This window comes from Phyllostomus discolor, chromosome 2, assembly GCF_004126475.2.
Source record: "Phyllostomus discolor isolate MPI-MPIP mPhyDis1 chromosome 2, mPhyDis1.pri.v3, whole genome shotgun sequence".
Taxonomy (NCBI): domain Eukaryota; kingdom Metazoa; phylum Chordata; class Mammalia; order Chiroptera; family Phyllostomidae; genus Phyllostomus; species Phyllostomus discolor.
The window spans coordinates 138,571,092-138,590,055 of record NC_040904.2 but is presented as its reverse complement, the minus strand read 5'-3'; the positions used below and the strand labels follow the sequence as shown (position 1 = coordinate 138,590,055).

Sequence of the window (18,964 nt, the reverse complement as noted above, 5' to 3'; positions counted from 1 at the left end):
TGTATATATGTAGTACATCTTCTTTTTTTTTTAATATATTTTACTGATTATGCTATTACAGTTGTCTCATTTCCCCCCTTCTCTCCCCTCCACCCTGTACCCCCCTCCCACCCACATTTCCCCCTTTAGTTCATGTCCATGTGTCATACTTATGAGTTCTTTAGTTTCTACATTTCCCGTACTATTCTTGCCCTCCCCCTATCTATTTTCAACCTACATTCTATGCTACTTATTCTCTATACCTTTTCCCCCTCTCTCCTCCTCCCACCCCCCTGCTGCTAACCCTCCATGTGCCCTCCATTTCTGTGGTTCTGTTCCTGTTCTAATTGTTTACTTAGTTTCTTTTGGTTTTGCTTTAGGTGTGATTGTTAATATTTGTGAGTTTGCTGTCCTTTTACTATACATGTCTTTTCTTTATCTTCTTTTCTTAGATAAGTCCCTTTAGCATTTCATAAAATAAGGGCTTGGTGATGATGAACTCCTTTAACTTGACCTTATCTGAGAAGCACTTTATCTGCCCTTCCATTCTAAATGAGAGCTTTGCTGGATAGAGCAATCTGGGATGTAGGTCCTTGTCTTTCATGACTTGGAATATTTCTTTCCAGCCCCTTCTTGCCTGTAAGGTCTCTTTGGAGAAATCAGCTGACAGTCTGATGGGAACTCCTTTGTAGGTTACTGTCCCCTTACCTCTTGCTGCTTCTAGGATTCTCTCCTTCATTTTTACCTTGGCTAATGTAATTATGATGTGCCTTAGTGTGTTCCTTCTTGGTTCCAACTTCTTTGGGGCTCTCTGAGCTTCTTGGATTTCTTGGAAGACTGTTCCCTTTGCCAGATTGGGGAAGTTTTCCTTTATTATTTGTTCAAATACGTGCTCAATCTGTTGCTTTTCCCCTTCCGATTCTGGTACCCCTATAATTCGGATATTGGAACGTTTAAAGGTGTCTTGGATGCTCTTAATCTTTTCCTCAATTTTTTGAATTCTTATTTCATCATGCTTTCCTGCTTGGTTGATTCTATCTTCCTTCTGGTCCACTGTAGTGTTTTGAGACTCATATTCCTTCCTTTCACTATTGGCTCTCCTCCGCGTGTCTTCCTGCGTCTGTTTTATGGTAATCTGCATTCTTTCATCTAAATTTCGTCCAAAATCCACCAGTTCCGTGAGCTTTCTGATCACCAGTGTTTTGAACTGCGCATCTGATAGATTGGCTAATTCTTGGTCGCTCAAAAGGGTGAGTCCTGGGGGACTGATCTGCTCTGTTGAAAACATATTTTTTCCCCCCGTCTCTCCTTTTTTTTTTCCCGGTCTGGTTGCTCTTGTTACGGTGGGGGGCGGAGCCTTAGGTGCTCAAGGGGGCTGGGCACCCCGGTCGCTAGATTGTGACGTTATATGTGGGGGCAGGGCGGGAGCGGGAGCGGGGCGGGAGAAAACAATGGCAGTAGTTCTGTTCCCCTATTTCAGACCCTTGTCTGGGCTTCCGGGCGAGTTCTGCCCTGGTCCACAATCGCTGCCCCTCTGGGTCTGCCAGCCGCAGCTTGCATACTCAGGGATCACCGCTGCCTTCTTACGCTCCCGATGGCTTTTGCGCCGATTTCGCGCCAAACCTTTCCCCGACCTCCGCGAGCCGCCAGCCCCGCGCCCGCCCGGCTTGTCTTCTGTTACCAGTCCGGATGAACGCGTCTACTTCAACTTCTTGGCTGCCCGACTTCCATTCAGATAAATCCTCTGCCGGATCTGGGTGTTATTCTGATAGTAAATTATTGTTGTAAATTATTGGTTTTCTAATCTTGGTTGTATGAGGAGGTACGGTGCGTCCACCTATTCCTCCATCTTGCCGGAAGTCTCGTAGTACATCTTCTTTATCCAACGATCTATTGAAGGACACTTTTGTTGTCTCCATGTCTTGGCCACCGTGAATAATGCTGCATTAAACGTAAGGGTGAGAATATCTTTGCAAATAAATATTTTCAAGTTTTTCAGGTAGATAACCAGAATAGAGGGTTCTGGGTCATATGGTAATTCTATTCTTAATTTTTCAAAAAAACCTCCATACTGTTTGCCATAGTTGCTCTTCCAGGTTACATTCCCACCAGCAGTGAATGAGGGTTCTTTTTTCTCCACAACCTCTCCAACATTTGTTACTACCTGTCTTGTTGATAATAGCCATTCTAACAAGTATCCCATGGCAGCTTTGAATTTCATTATAGCTAGCAAAGTTGAGCATATTTTCATATATCTGTTGGCCATTTGTGTGTCTTCTTGGGAGAAGCGTCTGTTCAGGTCCACTGCCCACTTTTTAATTGGATTGTTTGGTGCTGAGTTATAAGAGTTCTTTATATACAAGGTCTGTTCAGAATGTATCCAGCCATAATATGAAAAATAGAGCCATTTATTGAAGATGGTACAAGATTCAAAAAACATTGTACTTAGGACAATGACGCCTCAGTCTTTTTCAAATCAGGCACCTTGGGATCTCATAGAGTTCTCCTAATTGCCATCAGCTGCCCTGTCGTACTTTCCTGAGTCTCATTGATGATCTGAAATCTCTTCCCTTTCAAAGGTGATTTTAGTTTTAGAAAAAGCCAGAAGTCACAGGGCACCAAATCTGGGGTGTTGGGGGGTGAGTCACTAGGATGATTTGATGTTTGGCCAAAAAAGTCTGCATGAGACATGATGCATGAGCAGGTGTGTTGTGATGAAGCTGCCAATCACCAGTTGCCCATAGCTACGGCCTTCCGAATCATTTGAATAGTTTCCAAGAGGAATGTTCAAGCTTAACACAAAATTGGATACAGATTGGTTGCTGTACTCTCTCAGTCATTTTGAATGTGATGGTCACACTGTACACATGCTCACTCCACAGTGACTACTGCCTCCACTGACTAGTATGATTAAGTTGTCATTGTTGAGGCATGTGCATTCCAGTCCACTCTTTATGGCTGCCAGGTCACACTGAAGTTGTGCAAACCATTCTTGTTATATTAACAATGCCTGAGCCCTGACTGGTGTAGCTCAGTGGATTGAGCGCGAGCTGTGAACCAAAGTGTCACAGGTTCGATTCCCAGTCAGGGTACATGACTGGGTTGCAGGCCACAGCCCACAGCAACTGCACATGGATGCTTCTCTCTCTCTCTTTCTCCCTCCCTTTCCTCTCTAAAAATAAATAAATAAAATCTTTAAAAAAATGCCTGGATTTTTTTCTGCACAACCCTTGTATTTTGGATATTAACCTTGTGTTGGAGCTGTTGTTTGCAAATATCATGTCATTCATTGGTTGCCTATTTGTTTTGTTACCATTTTCCTTTGCTGTGCAAAAGCTTTTTAGTTTGATATAGTCCCATTCATTTACTTTTGCCTTTACTTTACTTGCCTATAGGGTCATAAAATGTTCTCTGCAACCAAGGTCCATAGGTTTAGTACCTATGCTTTCTCCTGTGTATACATATCAGATCTTGTATATAGGTCTTTGATCTATACATGGGGAATTCATTTTTGTATATGGGGACAAACTGTAATCTAGTTTCATTCTTTTGCATGTGGCTTTCCAATTTTCCTAGCACCATTTTTTGAAAAGGCTTTCTTCATTGTGTGTGTGTGTTTTTTTTTTTGCTCCTTCGTCAAAAATTATTTGCCCATATACATGTGGTTATATTTCTGGGCTCTCAGTTTTGTTCCACTGGTTTGTTTGTCTGTTTTTCTGCCAATACCATGATGTCTTTATTATTGTGGCTCTGCAGTATAATTTGAAGTCAGGTAGTATGATACCTATAGTTTCATTCTTTTTTTCTCAGGATTGCTTTAGCTATTTGGGAATTTTTGTATTTCCATACAGATCTGATGATGTTTTGTTCTATTTGTTTAAAAATGACATTGGGATTCTGATGGGGATTGCATTAAATCTCTATATTGCTTTGGATAATACACCATTTTAACTATGTAGATTCTTCCACTCCATGAACACAAAATATCTTTCCACTTCATTGTGTCTTTTTCAATCACTTTTAATAATGCTTTATGCTACTTTTCAGTATATAGGTTATTCACATCCTTTGTTAAGCTTATTCCTAGGCATTTTATTCTTTTGGTTGCAATTGCAAAAGGAATAGTTTTTTTCTTTTCATTTTTTTTTCCAAAATTTCATTGCTAGTATACAGGAAAGCAGTGGATTGTTCTTTTTAATCCTCACCTGAAGATATGTTTATTGATTTTAGAGAAGTAGGGAGAGAGAGAGAGAGAGAGAGAGAGAGAGAGAGAGAGAGAGAAACCATGATGGCAGAGAGAAACTATGAGGTGAGACACATCAATCAATTGCCTCCCACGCACACCCCAACCAAGTACAACTGCAACCTGGGTGTGTCCCTGACCAGGAATTGAACCCACAACCTTTTTGGTGTATGAGACAACACTCCAACAGAGTGAGCCACCCAGCCAGGGCACCAGTGGGTTTTTGTACATTGATTTTGTATCCTACAAATTTACTGTATTTGTTTATTGTTTCTAGTGTTTTTCTTTTTTTTTTTTTTTTGTGGAGTCTTTGGAATTTTCTATATAGAAAGAAAACTTTAGAGTTTTCTATATAGAGAGAAAGAAAGAAAAATCATGTAATCTGCAAAAAGTGACTCTTTTACTTCTTTTTTTCCCAGTTTGGATGCCTTTTCATTCTTTCTCTTTCCTGATTGCTGTGGCTAGGACTTCTCAAATTATGTTGAATAAGAGTGTTGAGAGTGTGGACATCTTTGCCTTGTTCCTGATTTTAGAGGAAAAGTTTTCAGTTTTTCACCATTGAGTATAATACTGGCTGAGAGTTTGTCATATATGGCCTTTCCTCCTATATCCATTTTATTGAGTGTTTTAATCATAAATGGGGGTAGTATCTATCAAATGCTTTTTCTTCATCTATTGATAAGATCATATCATTTTCACCCTTTGTTTTGTTAATGTGGTGTATTTCGTTGATTGATTTATGCATGTTGAACCTTCCTTGTGTCCCTGGAATGAACCCTATTTGATCATGATGTATTGTTTTTCTTAACGTATTGTCATATTCAATTTGTTAGTATTTTTTAAATATTTTATTTATTTATTTTTAGAGAGGAAAGGGAGGGAGAAAGAGAGAGAGAGAAACATCCATGTGCAGTTGCTGTGGGCTGTGGCCTGCAACCCAGGCATGTACCCTGACTGGGAATCGAACCTGTGACACCTGGTTCACAGCCCGAGCTCAATCCACTGAGCTACGCCAGCCAGGCAATTTGTTAGTATTTTTGCATCTGTATTCACCAGAGATATTGGTCTGTAGTGTTCTTTTTAATGTTATCCTTGCCGGGTTTTGCTATCGGGGTTATGCTAGCCTCATAAAATGTTTTAGGAAGTATTGCTTCTTTTTCAAATTTTTTGAAGAGTTTGAGAAGGATAGGTATCAAATCTTCTTTGAATGTTTGGTAGAATTAACTAGTGAAGACATTTGTTCCTGGACTTTTATTTTTGGGAAGTCTTGATGGTTGTTTCAATTTTCTCATTGTTTATCAATCTAGTATTTAGATTTTCCAATTCTTTGTGATTTGGTCTGGAAAGGTTATATTGGGTTGGCCAAAGAGACTGCTTCATTTTTTCCATAAAGACACATTTTTCATTTTCACCAGTAACTTTATTGATTTGGATATTTTGAGTATGTCGACTATCTCCTGCTATTGGTTTCTAGTGGGTAGAGGCCAGGGTGCTGCTAAACATCTTCTAATGCATAAGACAGCCCCACAGGCAAACAGTTATTTGGCCAAAATGTCAATACTACTAAGACATTTCATAAACCAATTTTGACACATTCAATCAATCATAGCACCTTCATCATACACTGCACAAATTTTTTTTGGTGTTTTAGCTGTGCTTTTACCTTTCTTAAAATAATTAAGCATAAAACAGCAAACATGTTATGTATCTTCTTCCATCTTCATTATTAAAATGACTTCACCGATTTTGATAATTTTTAAAAAATGTATGCTGATATGACAGCTGTCACAATCCAATCTAACAACATTATTTCAAATGAAGTTAAAGACAACTAAGTACTGCCAGAGCCACTGTGCTGCAAAAACTAAATGTACTTTTCGGCAACCCAGTGTATTTCTAGGAACTTATCCATTTCTTCTAGTTATAAAATTCGGAGGCATATAGTCTTTCATAGTATTCTAGCATGATCCCTTTTATTATCTGTGATGTCGTGGTAACAGCTCTTTCATATCTGATTTTCTTAATTTAAATCTCCTCTCTTTTTTCCTTAGTCTAGCCAGGGATTTGTCAATTGTATTAATCTTTTCAAGAACCAGCTTTTTGTTGTGTTAGTTTTTTGTATATATTTTTTGTCCTCTATTTCATTCCATTCTCTCTAATTTTATTACTTCCTTTCTTCTACTGACTTTGGGTTGCTTTTGTTCTTCTTTTTCTAGTTCTTCAGCATGTAATATTAGGTCCTGGTCAGGTTTCTCAGTTTGGTGCATCATTGTCCCATATATCAAAGGTTGCAGGTGCGATCTCCAGTCAGGGCACATACCTAGGTTGTGGGTTCAGTTCTCAGGGTGGGGGGCAGGGCATATGGAGGCAACCAATTGATGTTTCTCTTTCTCTCTACATCTCTCCCTCCCTCCCTCCCTCCTTTTCTTTCTCTCTTTTTGAACTCAATAAAAACATATTCTCAGGCAAGGATTTTTAAAAAATGATATAATGTTGTTAGGTTGTTTGCTTGGGATTTCTCTTATGTCTTGTGATAAGCCTGTCATGATATAAACTTCCCTCTTATTACTGAACAAATATTTTAATGATACTGATTAGAAGGAGTGATACCCACATATCTTAATCCTGCTCTGTCCATTTTGTTAACTGATTATCTTAGGCCATAAAGTTTTACTCTACTTATCATACAGAAAAAACACTCAGGGAGCAGACACGATTACATTTACACACCTAAATGCTCACAGATACATAATCATACACTTACATAAAAATCATTTAAGAAATAAATTAACCAAGAGCTGGAAGGAAATAAGAGCCAAATGATAAGGGGTTATAATAGCAAATGGAAATGTATTTGAAAATGTTGTAATTTGCCCTAGCTGGTGTGGCTCAGTGGCTTGAGCACTGACTTTTGACCTGAGATTGCAGGTTTGATCCCTGGTCAGGGTACATGCCTGGACTGCAGGCCAAGTCCCCAGTTGGGGATGTGTGAAAGGCAACCGGTCAATGTTTCTCTCACACATTGATGTTTCCCTCCCTCTTTTTTCCCTCTTTTCACCTCTCTGTAATAAATAAATAAATAAATAAACAAAACAAAACAAAAAAATAAATAAAATCTTTAAAAAGTTGTAATTAAACAGAGGTAGGAAACAACTTTAAAAAGAACAAAGTTGTTAACATTAAACCACCCAACTTTAAGGCTTATAAAGCTTCAGTAATCAAGACAGTTTATATGGGCATAAATCTAGATAAGAGTACCAATGAACAGAGTAGATATCCAGAGACAGGCCTACATATATGTCAGTTGATAAAGATACAAAGGCAATTCAGTCGAGAAAACAAACTTTTTAACACATTGTGCTGGAATAATTGTATATCCAAGGGAAAAATAAAACAAAAAATAAAAACAAAACAAAAAACTTTGAACTGTTCCTCATCCAAAATATGAAAACTAAGTCAAAATGCAAAAATGCATCATCAGTGTAACTCTAAAACCCAAAACTATACTTCTAGAGAAAAACAGGACAAAATCTTTGTAACCTTGGATTAGACAAACATTTTATAGATTCAACATCAAAATATGACTTTAAAAAGATAGCCCTGGCTGCTGTGGCTCAGTGGATTGAATGCTGGCCTGTGGTTGGAAGATCGTGAGTTAGATTCCCAGTCAGGGTATATGTCTGTGTTACAGGCCAGGTCCCCAGTGCAGGGGGGAGGCAGCCACACCTTGATGCTCCTCTTCCTCTCTTTGTTCCTCCTTTCCCCTCTCTTTAAAAATAAATAAAATCTTTTAAAAGAAGATAAATTGGACTTAATCAAAATTAAGAGCTTCTGCTCCTTGAAAAACACTGTTAAAATATTGAAAAGGCAAGCCACAAGCAGAGAAAAATGTTTGCAAATTACACATCTCACACAGAAATTGTATTTCAAATAAAGAACTTTCACAATTCAATAAAAAGAAGACAAACAATGCAATTTTTAAATTGGGCAAAAATGTCAGAGAGATTTGAAGCATTCTAAGGATTCCAATCATTGCGTTGATTCTGAGAAGGGAGGTGGGCAGCTCTAAGAGTTGAGAGGCAAAGGAACGGTCCTGCAACTGCAAAGAATTGATTCTGACAACACCTGCGTGAGTTTGGAAGTAAAGATGGTTCTCCTCCAGATGAGAGCCCAGCTGTGTAAGCCCCTTCATTCTCATCAGGTGAGACCTTGAACTGAGAACCCAGCTAGGCCATGGTGGACTTCTGACAACAGAACTGTGAGCCAGTAAATTTGTGTTGGTTTAAGAAGCTAACAAAAACGACAATTTTAAAAAAAGGAGAGCAAATGATTTGAATAGACATATCACCACAGATGCATGGATTAAAAATAAGCAAATGAAAAGGTGCTCCACATTACTGGTATTAGGGAAATGCAACGTAAAATTATAATGATGTACCCCCACACACCTACTACAATGTCTAAAATTTACACGTATGATCCTATGAAATGTTGGCAAGGATGTGGAGTAAACAACTCTCATAAGCTGCTTGTGGGAATGTAAAATGGTATAACCATTTTGGGAAAGTTTCTTAAAATATTAAACACTATAGACTAAGGGACTCAATCATACTAATGGGTATTTATCCCAAAGCTATGAAAGCATATGTCCATATGAATGAAGACTTTTCATGGATGTTCAGAGTGGATGTTCATGGATGTTCTTGTTTGCATGCCCCAAACTAGAAACAATTTGAATGTTTATCAGCTTACATGGAGAAAAAAAGTTTGCAAATTAATATCTAAAACAGAACTTGTATTTTGACTATAACAAACTGAAAATTAAATAGAAGAAAACAAACAATATCATTTTTAAAATGGGCAAAAAAATAAAAGAGCGATTTGATGCATTCTAAGGATTCCAAGCACTGTGCTGATAAACAAATATGGTATAGTTATACAAATGGAGTATTATTCAGGAAAAAAGAAGCAAACTATTAATATACATAAAAACATGAGAGAATCTCATAATACTTATGCTTAGTGAAAGAAGCCAAACCCACAATAAAAGTACATTGTGCTATTTCTATTTATATAAACTTCTAGAAAGTGAAAATTTGCCCATACTGACACAAAGCAGGTCAGTGACTGCCCATAGCATGTGTTCGTGATATAAATTAAGGGGGACTCTGGGCTGCAATTATTGTATGCCCAGCACCGGTGTGTGATTAACTTCAGTAAAGAGGTTCATAGCGATGAGAGGCTTTTGACCAATGTTCCCATTGATGTTCTGCTTGGAATTTATGAATTTGATGTCTTCATCATCTGTCCACTTCAATCCAAGGACTGCCTTTTGGAACGGAGTGCCAAGAAAATAAATGTCTTAGCTTCAAATCTACCATTGCAGACAACCTGTTTTCTTACTAGTGTGTATATCACAGGGCAGGTCTTCACAAGTGTTAGCGTGACTTTGTTGTTTTGGGCATTAAGATTTAAATGCTTTTGTTGAAGCAAAATATGTGAAAATGAAAGAAAAGATTGCAAAGAATAAAAAAAGATGAAAGAAACAGCACTTGAAAAGAAAAATATAGGGTGGTAGAAGTCTACATATAAGGCTCTAAATATGTCATTTACTTATAATTATTCAGTACAGTATTACAAAATATAAGATATTCATTCATTTAAATGGGCAATTTAATTGTCTATTGCAAAAGTTTTAAATACATTGATCTCTGTATTTATTATTAGATTAACAACACAAACTGTAAATAGATTTTCTAGTCATTTCTTGGAATAAAAAATGCATTAAGTATGCTTTTTGAGGTGCAAATTTGTGGTGAGGTCTTTAACATAATATTGTCACTTTTATGAATGCTTTTTTTGGTTTTCCAAATTGTACTTTATATTAATACTTTCATTATTGTGTTGGGTGTTGGATTATGTTACTTACCTTAACTATTCTCCTAATAGATGATGTAGACTATGTTAGGAAAAATTTCTATGCATGATATGAATATATTTATTCTTAAAAATATATGGTATGTGAATTGTTTATTTTATGGGGGAGGGTTTCCATTATATATTACATTGTAGCTTTTGTAGGTTTCTATATCAACTTTGGGAAAAATCAGAAGTAGTAGACAAAGGAAGAGTTCTGCAGTATTTTATCTTGAAACATCTGAAGAAGGACAGAGGAGGAAGACTTTGAATTTAATTAAAACATTTTGCCCTGGCAGTGTGTTCTGGTTGGTTTGGGTGTCATCCCATACACCAAAAATGTTGTGGGTTCAATCCCCACTTGGGGTGTGTACGGAAGGCAACTGATCTATGTTTCCCTCTCACATCAATTTCTCTCTCTCTCCATCTTTCTCTTTCACTTCCTCTCTCTCTAAAATCAATAAAAAACATATCATTGGGTGAATAGTTAAAAGACATCAGTTCAAATGTCAGCTCCACCACTTGGAGAATGGAAGACTGGACAATTTTCGAAACCTTTCTGAGCCTCCATTCTTTACCTGTAAAAAAGACGTAGCAATGGTACCTATCTCTCAGGGCTGTTGTGAGGATTAAATGAAATGATGAACACAAGGTGTTCAGTAAGATGTCTAATACCTAAACAGTGTTCAATAGCTCGTAGCTATTTTATAAATAAAAGGAAGTTATAAAACTGGAATAGTCAGCATTCGTGCCGCCTGCACTACCAGAACTAATAAGTAGAGACAAGGATTGAATCTTTATAGGCGCTCTATTCAGGTGCTGACAATCTGAGAAGAGAGGGGGTTATGTGCCCTAAAAACCATCTGAGTGTCTCATTCAAGTCAACCTATTTATAAGGGGCAGCAAAGGGTTTGGGAAAAGGTTAATCAGATGACAGTTGTTGTCCAGAGTGGCAATATTCCTAGAATTTCGTTATCTGCTGATCAACAATCCTTTATCTGCATCAGGGACATTCCCTCCCTGGAACACAATGGCTCAGATACCACTTCCATGGCTTGCAGACCCCTAGGGCATAAAGGTTGAATTGTTTGTTGACTTCCTGGAGACACATAGGTACTGCATGCCAGTTCTTAGAAAAACTTTCCACATGCACTAATCACTTGAGCCTATCAATTATAACTACAGCTAAAATCTTTAATTCTTCAGTACCCTTATCAGTTACACATGGGTGCAGTTGGGGTCAAAGCAAGAAGTTTGGGTATAAGCTTTTGGCGTCTCTGGGCCACACTGGAAGAAGAAGAGTTGTGTTGGGCCACACATTAAATACATTGCAACACTTAATCACAAAAAAGTCTTGTGATGTTTTAAGTAAATTTATGATTTTGTTTTGGGCCACATTCATAGCCGTCTTGGGCCTCATGCAACCTGTAGGCCGTGGGTTGGACACCCCTGGACTAAAGCTTTGACCAGTGGGAGGAGTAGGCAACTGGCATTGTATGAACTCTCCTGCAAGGCACAGGGCCTGGGAGGCAGCTAGGAGGCTATGATAGCTTAAGCTGTGTTGTCCAATATAGTAGCTACTAGCCATTGTCTCTCTTTAAATTAATTCAAATTAAAATAAAAAATTCAGTTCCTCAGTCACACTAGCCAAATTATAAGTGCTCGCTCACCACATGCAGCTGATGGTTAGCACACTGGAGAGCACAGATATAAAACCACCTTAGAAGAAAGTTCCATTGGACAATGCTGCCTTAAAAGGTTCATGTTGGGGTAAAGTAAAGGCAACATTTAAAAACAACTGGTTAATTTAATATCCATATCAAAACTAATCTTCTCTTTACCTTTTACCGTTTATTCTACAGAGTCTGAGGCTTATCAAAACTCTGTTACCCAAGATTCTGTGCAATTTTTCAAGCTGTTAGAATATTTTTGATCACAGTTTATACCAGTGCATGTGAATACATTCAGAGATTCTACAAAGGAAGCATCCTTGCTTTTCTTGATTGAGTTTCTGAATTTTATCATTAGCCTCAACATCTTTGCAATTATTCATATCTGGTTATTAACATGTTATTTCTACACTCCTCCTCCTCTTCCCTTTTCTCCCCCCAGCACATCCTCTGAATTGGAAACTGGGAGACTGTGAGATTCTTAAAGTGATCATTATTTCAGTAGCAGCTGGTTCTTAACAGCCCTGGGTTTGTGACAGAGGTGACAGGATCTGTTTCTGTGGCTGCAGTGTCCTAATTATATTCCTAATGGATCACAAGTTTTGGAGGAAAGCAATGTTACATATTGTAGTGTCTTCAGGGCAGCATTTTATGGTAACACTGGGAAACATCTCACTCTAACATGTGTAGCTGGTACATTGACTGTCATTAGTTAACCAAGCAGCCCATGTGCCTCTTTCAGCTCCCTGACCCACATTTCATCCACGCTCTGCTGTTTTTCTCCTGCAGGGTTATTTCCTGAATAAAGCCCAGAGCTTATGAGTCCCCCAACAGAGAGCTCTGTTCTGACCTCCTTAAACAGGCAGTTTCACCTGCTGGGCTAGTGTTTTTCTGCTTCCTTGTCAATCTGTTAAGATTTTAGCGGGAGATTCTTGGATACCTTTTCACAAAACATATGGGGGACTGTAATTACTTTGGCGTGGTATACTTTTAGAATTGAGAGGGCAAGGAAGGGGTGCAAATCTTCTGTTCATAAATAACCAAATCCATGGGCATTTTAAAAGGCATTCTGTGCAGCGGGAGAATTTATGGGCCACATTTCACCCTTGGCACACTTTCCAAATGAATTGTTCAAAGAGAAGTTATATTAGGACAAATAGAAATGACGACCAAGACCAGATGTGGACTTTTAGTTAATATTTATGCAACACCCACAGGGAAGATGGTATTGCACAATAAACTAAAAATGTCTTAGGCAAATAAGGAAATCTTTACCCTGAGGAACTGGCACCATGAAGGTATGAATTCTACAACAAAGGACGGGGAATGCAGAACAAATGCAGGGTAGGTTGGGGCAGCTATAAAAAAGAATTCATTGAGGAAGTGGTGAGGTAGCAGATGTGTGGATCTACTTCAGGAAAATAAGGGCTTAGCACTTTTTGCCCTTCTTGTGTATAGGGTACAAAACTCAAGCCAACCAGCCTAATTTCCTTCATCTGTGGAGAGCAACAGTAGCTTTAGACGGAATTATACATACATATTCAAAACCAAAGCAGTAGTTTCACAATAGGTGTGTCCATCTTAAACTAAAAGGCAGTGTCCCTATATTTGATATGATGTCCAAGGATAGTGATGACATCTTTAATCTGATTCCCCCCGCTGGCCCATCCCCCAGAGCTGTTCAAGGGAGAAAATACAGGCATTGGCTGCTTCTCAGCCTTCAGAGAGCACTATGAAAGTGACCAAGGCTTAATGCACTGGAAGAATATTGAAACCCACATTAAATTATAATAGGAAAATTTGTTAAAAGCAACTGGATTTCTCAAACATAGCTGGATTTTCAGCCTTGCATTCATCAGGGATAGCAATATGTGCCACTTTGTGGCATTTCTGCCTCTTAGGCTTCTGATACTGGGGAGTTGCGGTTGAGGAAGGGAGAAAAGGAGGTGAAGGAATGTAGAAAATACTTAAAACTATTGGAGCCTTGAAAATGGGAGACAACTCTGAAAAATGCTTATAAGCTTTTAGCACACTGATTCCAAACATTATACCTTTTATGCCTCTGAGTCGTCTTACTTATTGAAGAGAGTTGTCTCTGTGTGACTTCCTACCACAGGTTTTCCTGCAGAACTGATGCATCCTTAAGTTTTAACCTACTTCCTTCTTCACTCCTTTAATTAATTATCTTTAACATTGACAAAAATTAGTTTATTCTCTCATGATGTAAGCTTGTGGATTTTCAGTTGTTGTACAGTTTCTGCAGAGCACATTTGTTTGTTTTATTGTCATCTTTTTTGTGGGTTTGTTTTGTTTTTACTTTATAGTTTATATATTTTTAAACATTTTATTTATGTATTTTTAGAGAGAGGGGAAGGGAGAGAAAGAGGGAGAGAACCATCAGTGTGCAGTTGTCTCTCCTGCACTGTCACCCCCCCCCCCCACCCCTCGCCTAGGACCTGGCTGCAACCCAGGCATGTGCTCTGACTGGGAATAGAAATAGCAAAGCTTTGGTTCACAGGCTGGTGCTCAACCCACTGAGACACACCAGCCATGTGTTTTTAGTTTCTTTTACCTGTCAAGATGTTCAAGGTTCTGGGTATTAAATAGAAAAGAAGACAGAAAAGTCCCTGCCCTCTTAGAGCTGCCATTCTAGTGGTGATTCCAGATATAACACAGACTATGAAGAAATAACACAGGGTAATGTGATAGATTTCGGGGAGGCTACTTTATAAGGTGTGGGCAGGGAAAGTCTTTCTGAGGTGATGACATTTCAACTAAGATTTGAATGCTGACAAGGAGCCCGAGAAGATCTGGGGAAAAATCATTCCCATGTGGGAGGAAGAGAAAGTGGCAAATCTCAGAGAAGGATGTCTGTGTTGCCAGAGTGCTGGAGCTCCATGTGAAGAGGGGGAGGCAGTCAGAGCCTATGAGGGCCTGGCTGGCCAAGGTAAGAATTAAGAGGTTTATTCAATGTACAACAAAAAGTCACTCAACATTGTAGAGTAGGGAAATTGTAGGTTTTCAGAAGAACCTCTGTCAAATGCGTTAAGACTGTGGGGAGGGCACAGTGGCAACAGCAGAAGTAAGAGCACTTAGATGGCTACTGACCTAGTGCACGCAGGAAATGAGGGCAGATCGGGCTAGGACTGCAGTAGTGCGGATATGATGGTAAACATCTGGGTTTTAGTTGACAACTAAAAGGAAAGGAGGAAGTTAGAGAACATAATAATAATTATGGCAAACATTTCCCTTGCTCTTAGAACCCTTCTAGGTGCTTCATAGTTAACTACTTTAATCTTTATAATAATACTACCCACAGATAGGTATTATTATCAACACTGTTATCTGGGTGAGAAACCGAGCCCCAAAGAGGTTAAATGACTGGCCACGTGTTGTGCAGATAATAGCAGCGGAGTGGAGACTCAAACTGTAGGGTGCTCTTTCTTTCTCCAGTGTTCTAGGGTCATGTAAGTGCTGTGAAGAGGACCTTGATGGGTCAATTGATAGGATTAAAAAAAACCTTTTCAACAGTGAGCAGAGGTTACACAGTAAAAATAGAAAGAAAAGTGAAAGATCGGTCTCTGCCTTTAAAGATACAATTCCCTTTTACGTGTGTTCTGTTTCTCCCAGGGCACACATGGCATAATAGGTGTAATGAATATTCATCATTTTATCAATGTGAAATCAGGAAAAGGTGGAGATTTGTAGTGCAGACACCCAAGCCACATTACAAGTATTTGCTTTTCAGGCCACTGGTAGACATCCGAGGGGCTCAATTTCTTGCCGCGGTTTTGGAGAGTTTGCTAGTTAGGCGCTGCCATTTGAGGGCCCTGGTAAGAGCAGCAAGCCTGCCCTCTACAGGGTCATTTCCCATGCATTGTGATTGACATGCAGCAGGGGGCGCCGCAGTAGTGTTCATCGCTGCCCACCAGAGCCACTCCTCCAGCAGAAAGAGCCAAGCCAGGAGGAGGTGCCTCGGGCAGGCCTTGGTCCTCTTTGGTCTTGCAACTTTAGTACCCAGAGCTCGTTCTACACAGGCCATTCTTCTACGCCGTATTTCATCATGTTGGACACCTTCCATCGAGTCCTGTATCCGGGCGGAAAGGAAAGGGCATTAGCTTCCCGCTTTCCTAGGTTATAGTGCTGTAGTGGGCGGTAGAGGCATCTCTTCTCTATGTTTTCAGGTCAGCTTGACAGTCCCCGTGAAACCACAAAAGACCCCTCCCAAGATGTGCCTTTCTTCATTCCTTTGGTTTTTTGTTTTTTGTTTTTTTTTTTCTTTTTAACCTACTGTGTGACCATTGTTGTCCCCCCACAGCTTTCCATTGACAATCGGGACAACGGTAGGCTCGAAGCTGAAATCTCTCCCTCCTAAGATCCTTCTTCCCCCAGACCACCACCGCCGCCCACCCCAACCCCATCTCGGCTCACGCACAGTGAGCGAGTGTGAGAGGTCGTTTGTGTGTTTGTGGCAACCGAGGCTGCAGTACTCGCCAAACCTGTTCTTCCTCTCCTGGTCCCCAGAACCCTTCAGGTGACTGAACTGACTCCTGGCAGCGCTTGGGTTGAGAACCAGGCGGTGCCAGGCACCGCCAGGCAGCAGCCGGACGAGCGACTGCATCCTCCTCGGTCAGATTTCTCTAGCTCCCCCTCCCGGGCTGTGTTCCAGCAGTCGCCCTAGGGTCTCCCGGGCTCTCCCCGGTGAAATCGAAGGTGAAAGAAAGAAGAGGAAGGCGGGAGGTGGGTGGGAGGAGCCTGCAGCCAGGAGTTGGGGGTAATGTGGGAGGAGCCTTAGGAGATGTGGGTGGAGAAAAGGGCTGGACAAACCCTGGACGGAGGGTTGGCCACGCAGGCGCGGGGGGCATCGCGGAGAGCCCCACGCGGGAGCTTCTGGAGTCTCCTACCACCGCTTCTCACTTCACTGGAGAAGGGGCTGGACTGGCAGAGAGCTAATAAAGAGTGAATGAGGTGCAGCCGCTGTAGCGGCTGGAGTCAGCCCAAGCGGCACCCGATCCTTGTGCTCGGGCAGCGGCGAAGGGAGGCGGTTCGCCTTGTCCCTCCCACCCGCCCCTCTTTCTCTGTCTTCCTCCCGCAGGTCCCAGAGCCCGGCTAGGTCCGGCCCCTCTGTCCCCATCCCGCACTCTTCCACCTCCTCCGCGTCCCACTCCTCACCTAGGGCGCCCCGAACTGCCATGGGTTAGGGTGGGGGCCTCGATCCGCGGGAAGGACCAGCCCTGTGCATCCGCCGGGGGGCGCGTTGTCCGAACCGGGCTCCAGGCATGGGGAGTGCGGTGTGAGCCCGCACCCAGGGAGGAAGCAGGAGCTGCGGAGACGGGCTGAGGAGGAGGAGGAAGAGACCGGTGGTTTGGGAGGACCCTAGGGAAGAAGGGAGGGAGAGGAGGGAGGGTGGGGAAGCGAGGGAAAAGTGAAGCTGGGAGGAGAAGGCAGCGGAAGGTGGGGATTGATGCTTCTGTTTTTTGTTGCCGCTGCTGCCCTCGCGCTGGGAGCGGAGCCGGAGGGGAAGGCAGTGGAGAGATGATTGCAGAGTTGGTCAGCAGCGCTCTGGGGCTCGCCTTGTATCTCAACACCCTAAGTGCGGATTTCTGCTATGATGACAGGTAAGGGGGTGAGACGGAGGGGTGACAGGCTGCGTGGGGACTCCGCTTTAAGGCTGGAAGAGCGTCTTGGAGGAACTGGTCCGGCACCTGAATTAGGAGACGCGTAAACATTAACACCTAAAGCAGAAACACCCGGGACAGGAGCGGGCTGGGCGGGCTGAGGGAGTTTGGATTCCTAGTTTGCTGCAGGTTCTCTCCCTTGCTTCTCGGCTCTTGGCAGACGCTTAAGTTTCTTAGCGGAAATCGCAGCAATTTGGGAAACTGTTTAATGAATGTATTAAAAAAAAGTCTTAGGTATTTCTTGGTGCAACAAAAGCACATTGAGCGATTTTACGTCTGGGTTGGAAGGAAGCCGTTCCCCGCCCCCTAATAGATCTTCCCCGTAACGTTTCCGTTTATTGATGGGACGGACACTTTTATTTCCCGAGGTTAAAACGCACGTTTGACAGTTGCCAAAATAGTGGAAAGAGGATCGTACTCTGCTTCAACTTGCCCTTTTGACGTGTAGTATACTTTACTTCGAGCCTGGATAATGCTGCTGATGGTCTCTCCTGCTCCCCTGCCTCTCACGAGTTGATGGAGTAACACTTTATAAAAGCCCGGGCTTTCGTTTCTGTTTGGGAGTTGTACATTAGACGTTAGTGATTCTTTTGTGCTAATTGAGGATGAAGACGCCTCTAGAGTCTGAAATTGTCGTCTGCCTTTGGGTTAGTTTGGGTGGCTAATGAGACCTGAACTGTTGTCAAAGAAACTGCATTGATTGCTGGAAAAGTCACAGTTGTGTTCGTGGCTCTACCTATTTTTTAAATGTTGTTAGTGTTTAGAAGCTGATGAAAAGCTCCAATAGCCATTAGGGAAAATTCTAATTTGTGTCTTTCCAGTCACTTAATCTGATTACAATTAAAACAGATGCATAATTAAAATATATTAGGGAGAACAGCACGCCTGGCTAAACTTATTAACTGTCCTGGGGTGTTTCATGCTCCATTGAAATTAAACTATCCAAAAAGTGAGCACAGATTTACTTTGACAGCTTTTCAGCAGCCTCTTTGGGCTATGGAAAGTGAATGGATCCCTAGGGTCCGGGCAAGCAGTGAGTGAACTTACACGGAGTGGTTGATAGTGAGGGGAGGTGAAGGCAGAATCTTCTCTTGGTGGTAATTAGCCATATTCCATATTCTCTGGTGCACCCACTCTATGGCTAAAAGCAAGTTCATGGATTATACCCTCAGTCAGCAAATTTTAGTTCACACATATGTCTGTTGTGAAATCCCCTGACAGTATCTGCAGAGACTTGTATCAAACTCTTCTTAATGCATTTTGTATAGTGTCTGTCAGAGACTAGTTGCTAGGAAGCCCCTGCTAGACATAAACTTTTTCTCAACTTTTAAGACGTGTACAGATTTTAGCAATTATGCTACATTCTCTGATAAGTAAATGGTTTATGAGAGGGGCTGCTTCTGTTTCTTCCAATTTTGGGTTACAATGCACCTGCTATTTCTAGGGCAATTGGAAGAAAAAACTCTGGCTTCCAAAGA

At 41.1% G+C, this 18,964-nt stretch overlaps 1 protein-coding gene across 2 annotated transcripts in view; it reads left to right on the top strand.

Moving 5' to 3' along the window:
• The first annotated feature begins 16,663 nt into the window (after positions 1-16,663).
• TMTC2 (transmembrane O-mannosyltransferase targeting cadherins 2) overlaps positions 16,664-18,964 on the top strand; it is a 399,848-nt gene continuing 397,547 nt past the window's right edge. The window contains exon 1 of one of the 2 annotated variants that reach the window (XM_028532039.2): positions 16,664-17,426. In XM_028532039.2, the coding sequence (XP_028387840.1) occupies positions 17,344-17,426 (83 nt within the window). In that variant the 5' untranslated portion in view covers positions 16,664-17,343. The remainder of the gene's footprint in view (positions 17,427-18,964) is intronic. The other variant, XR_004901498.1, reaches the window with a different exon arrangement.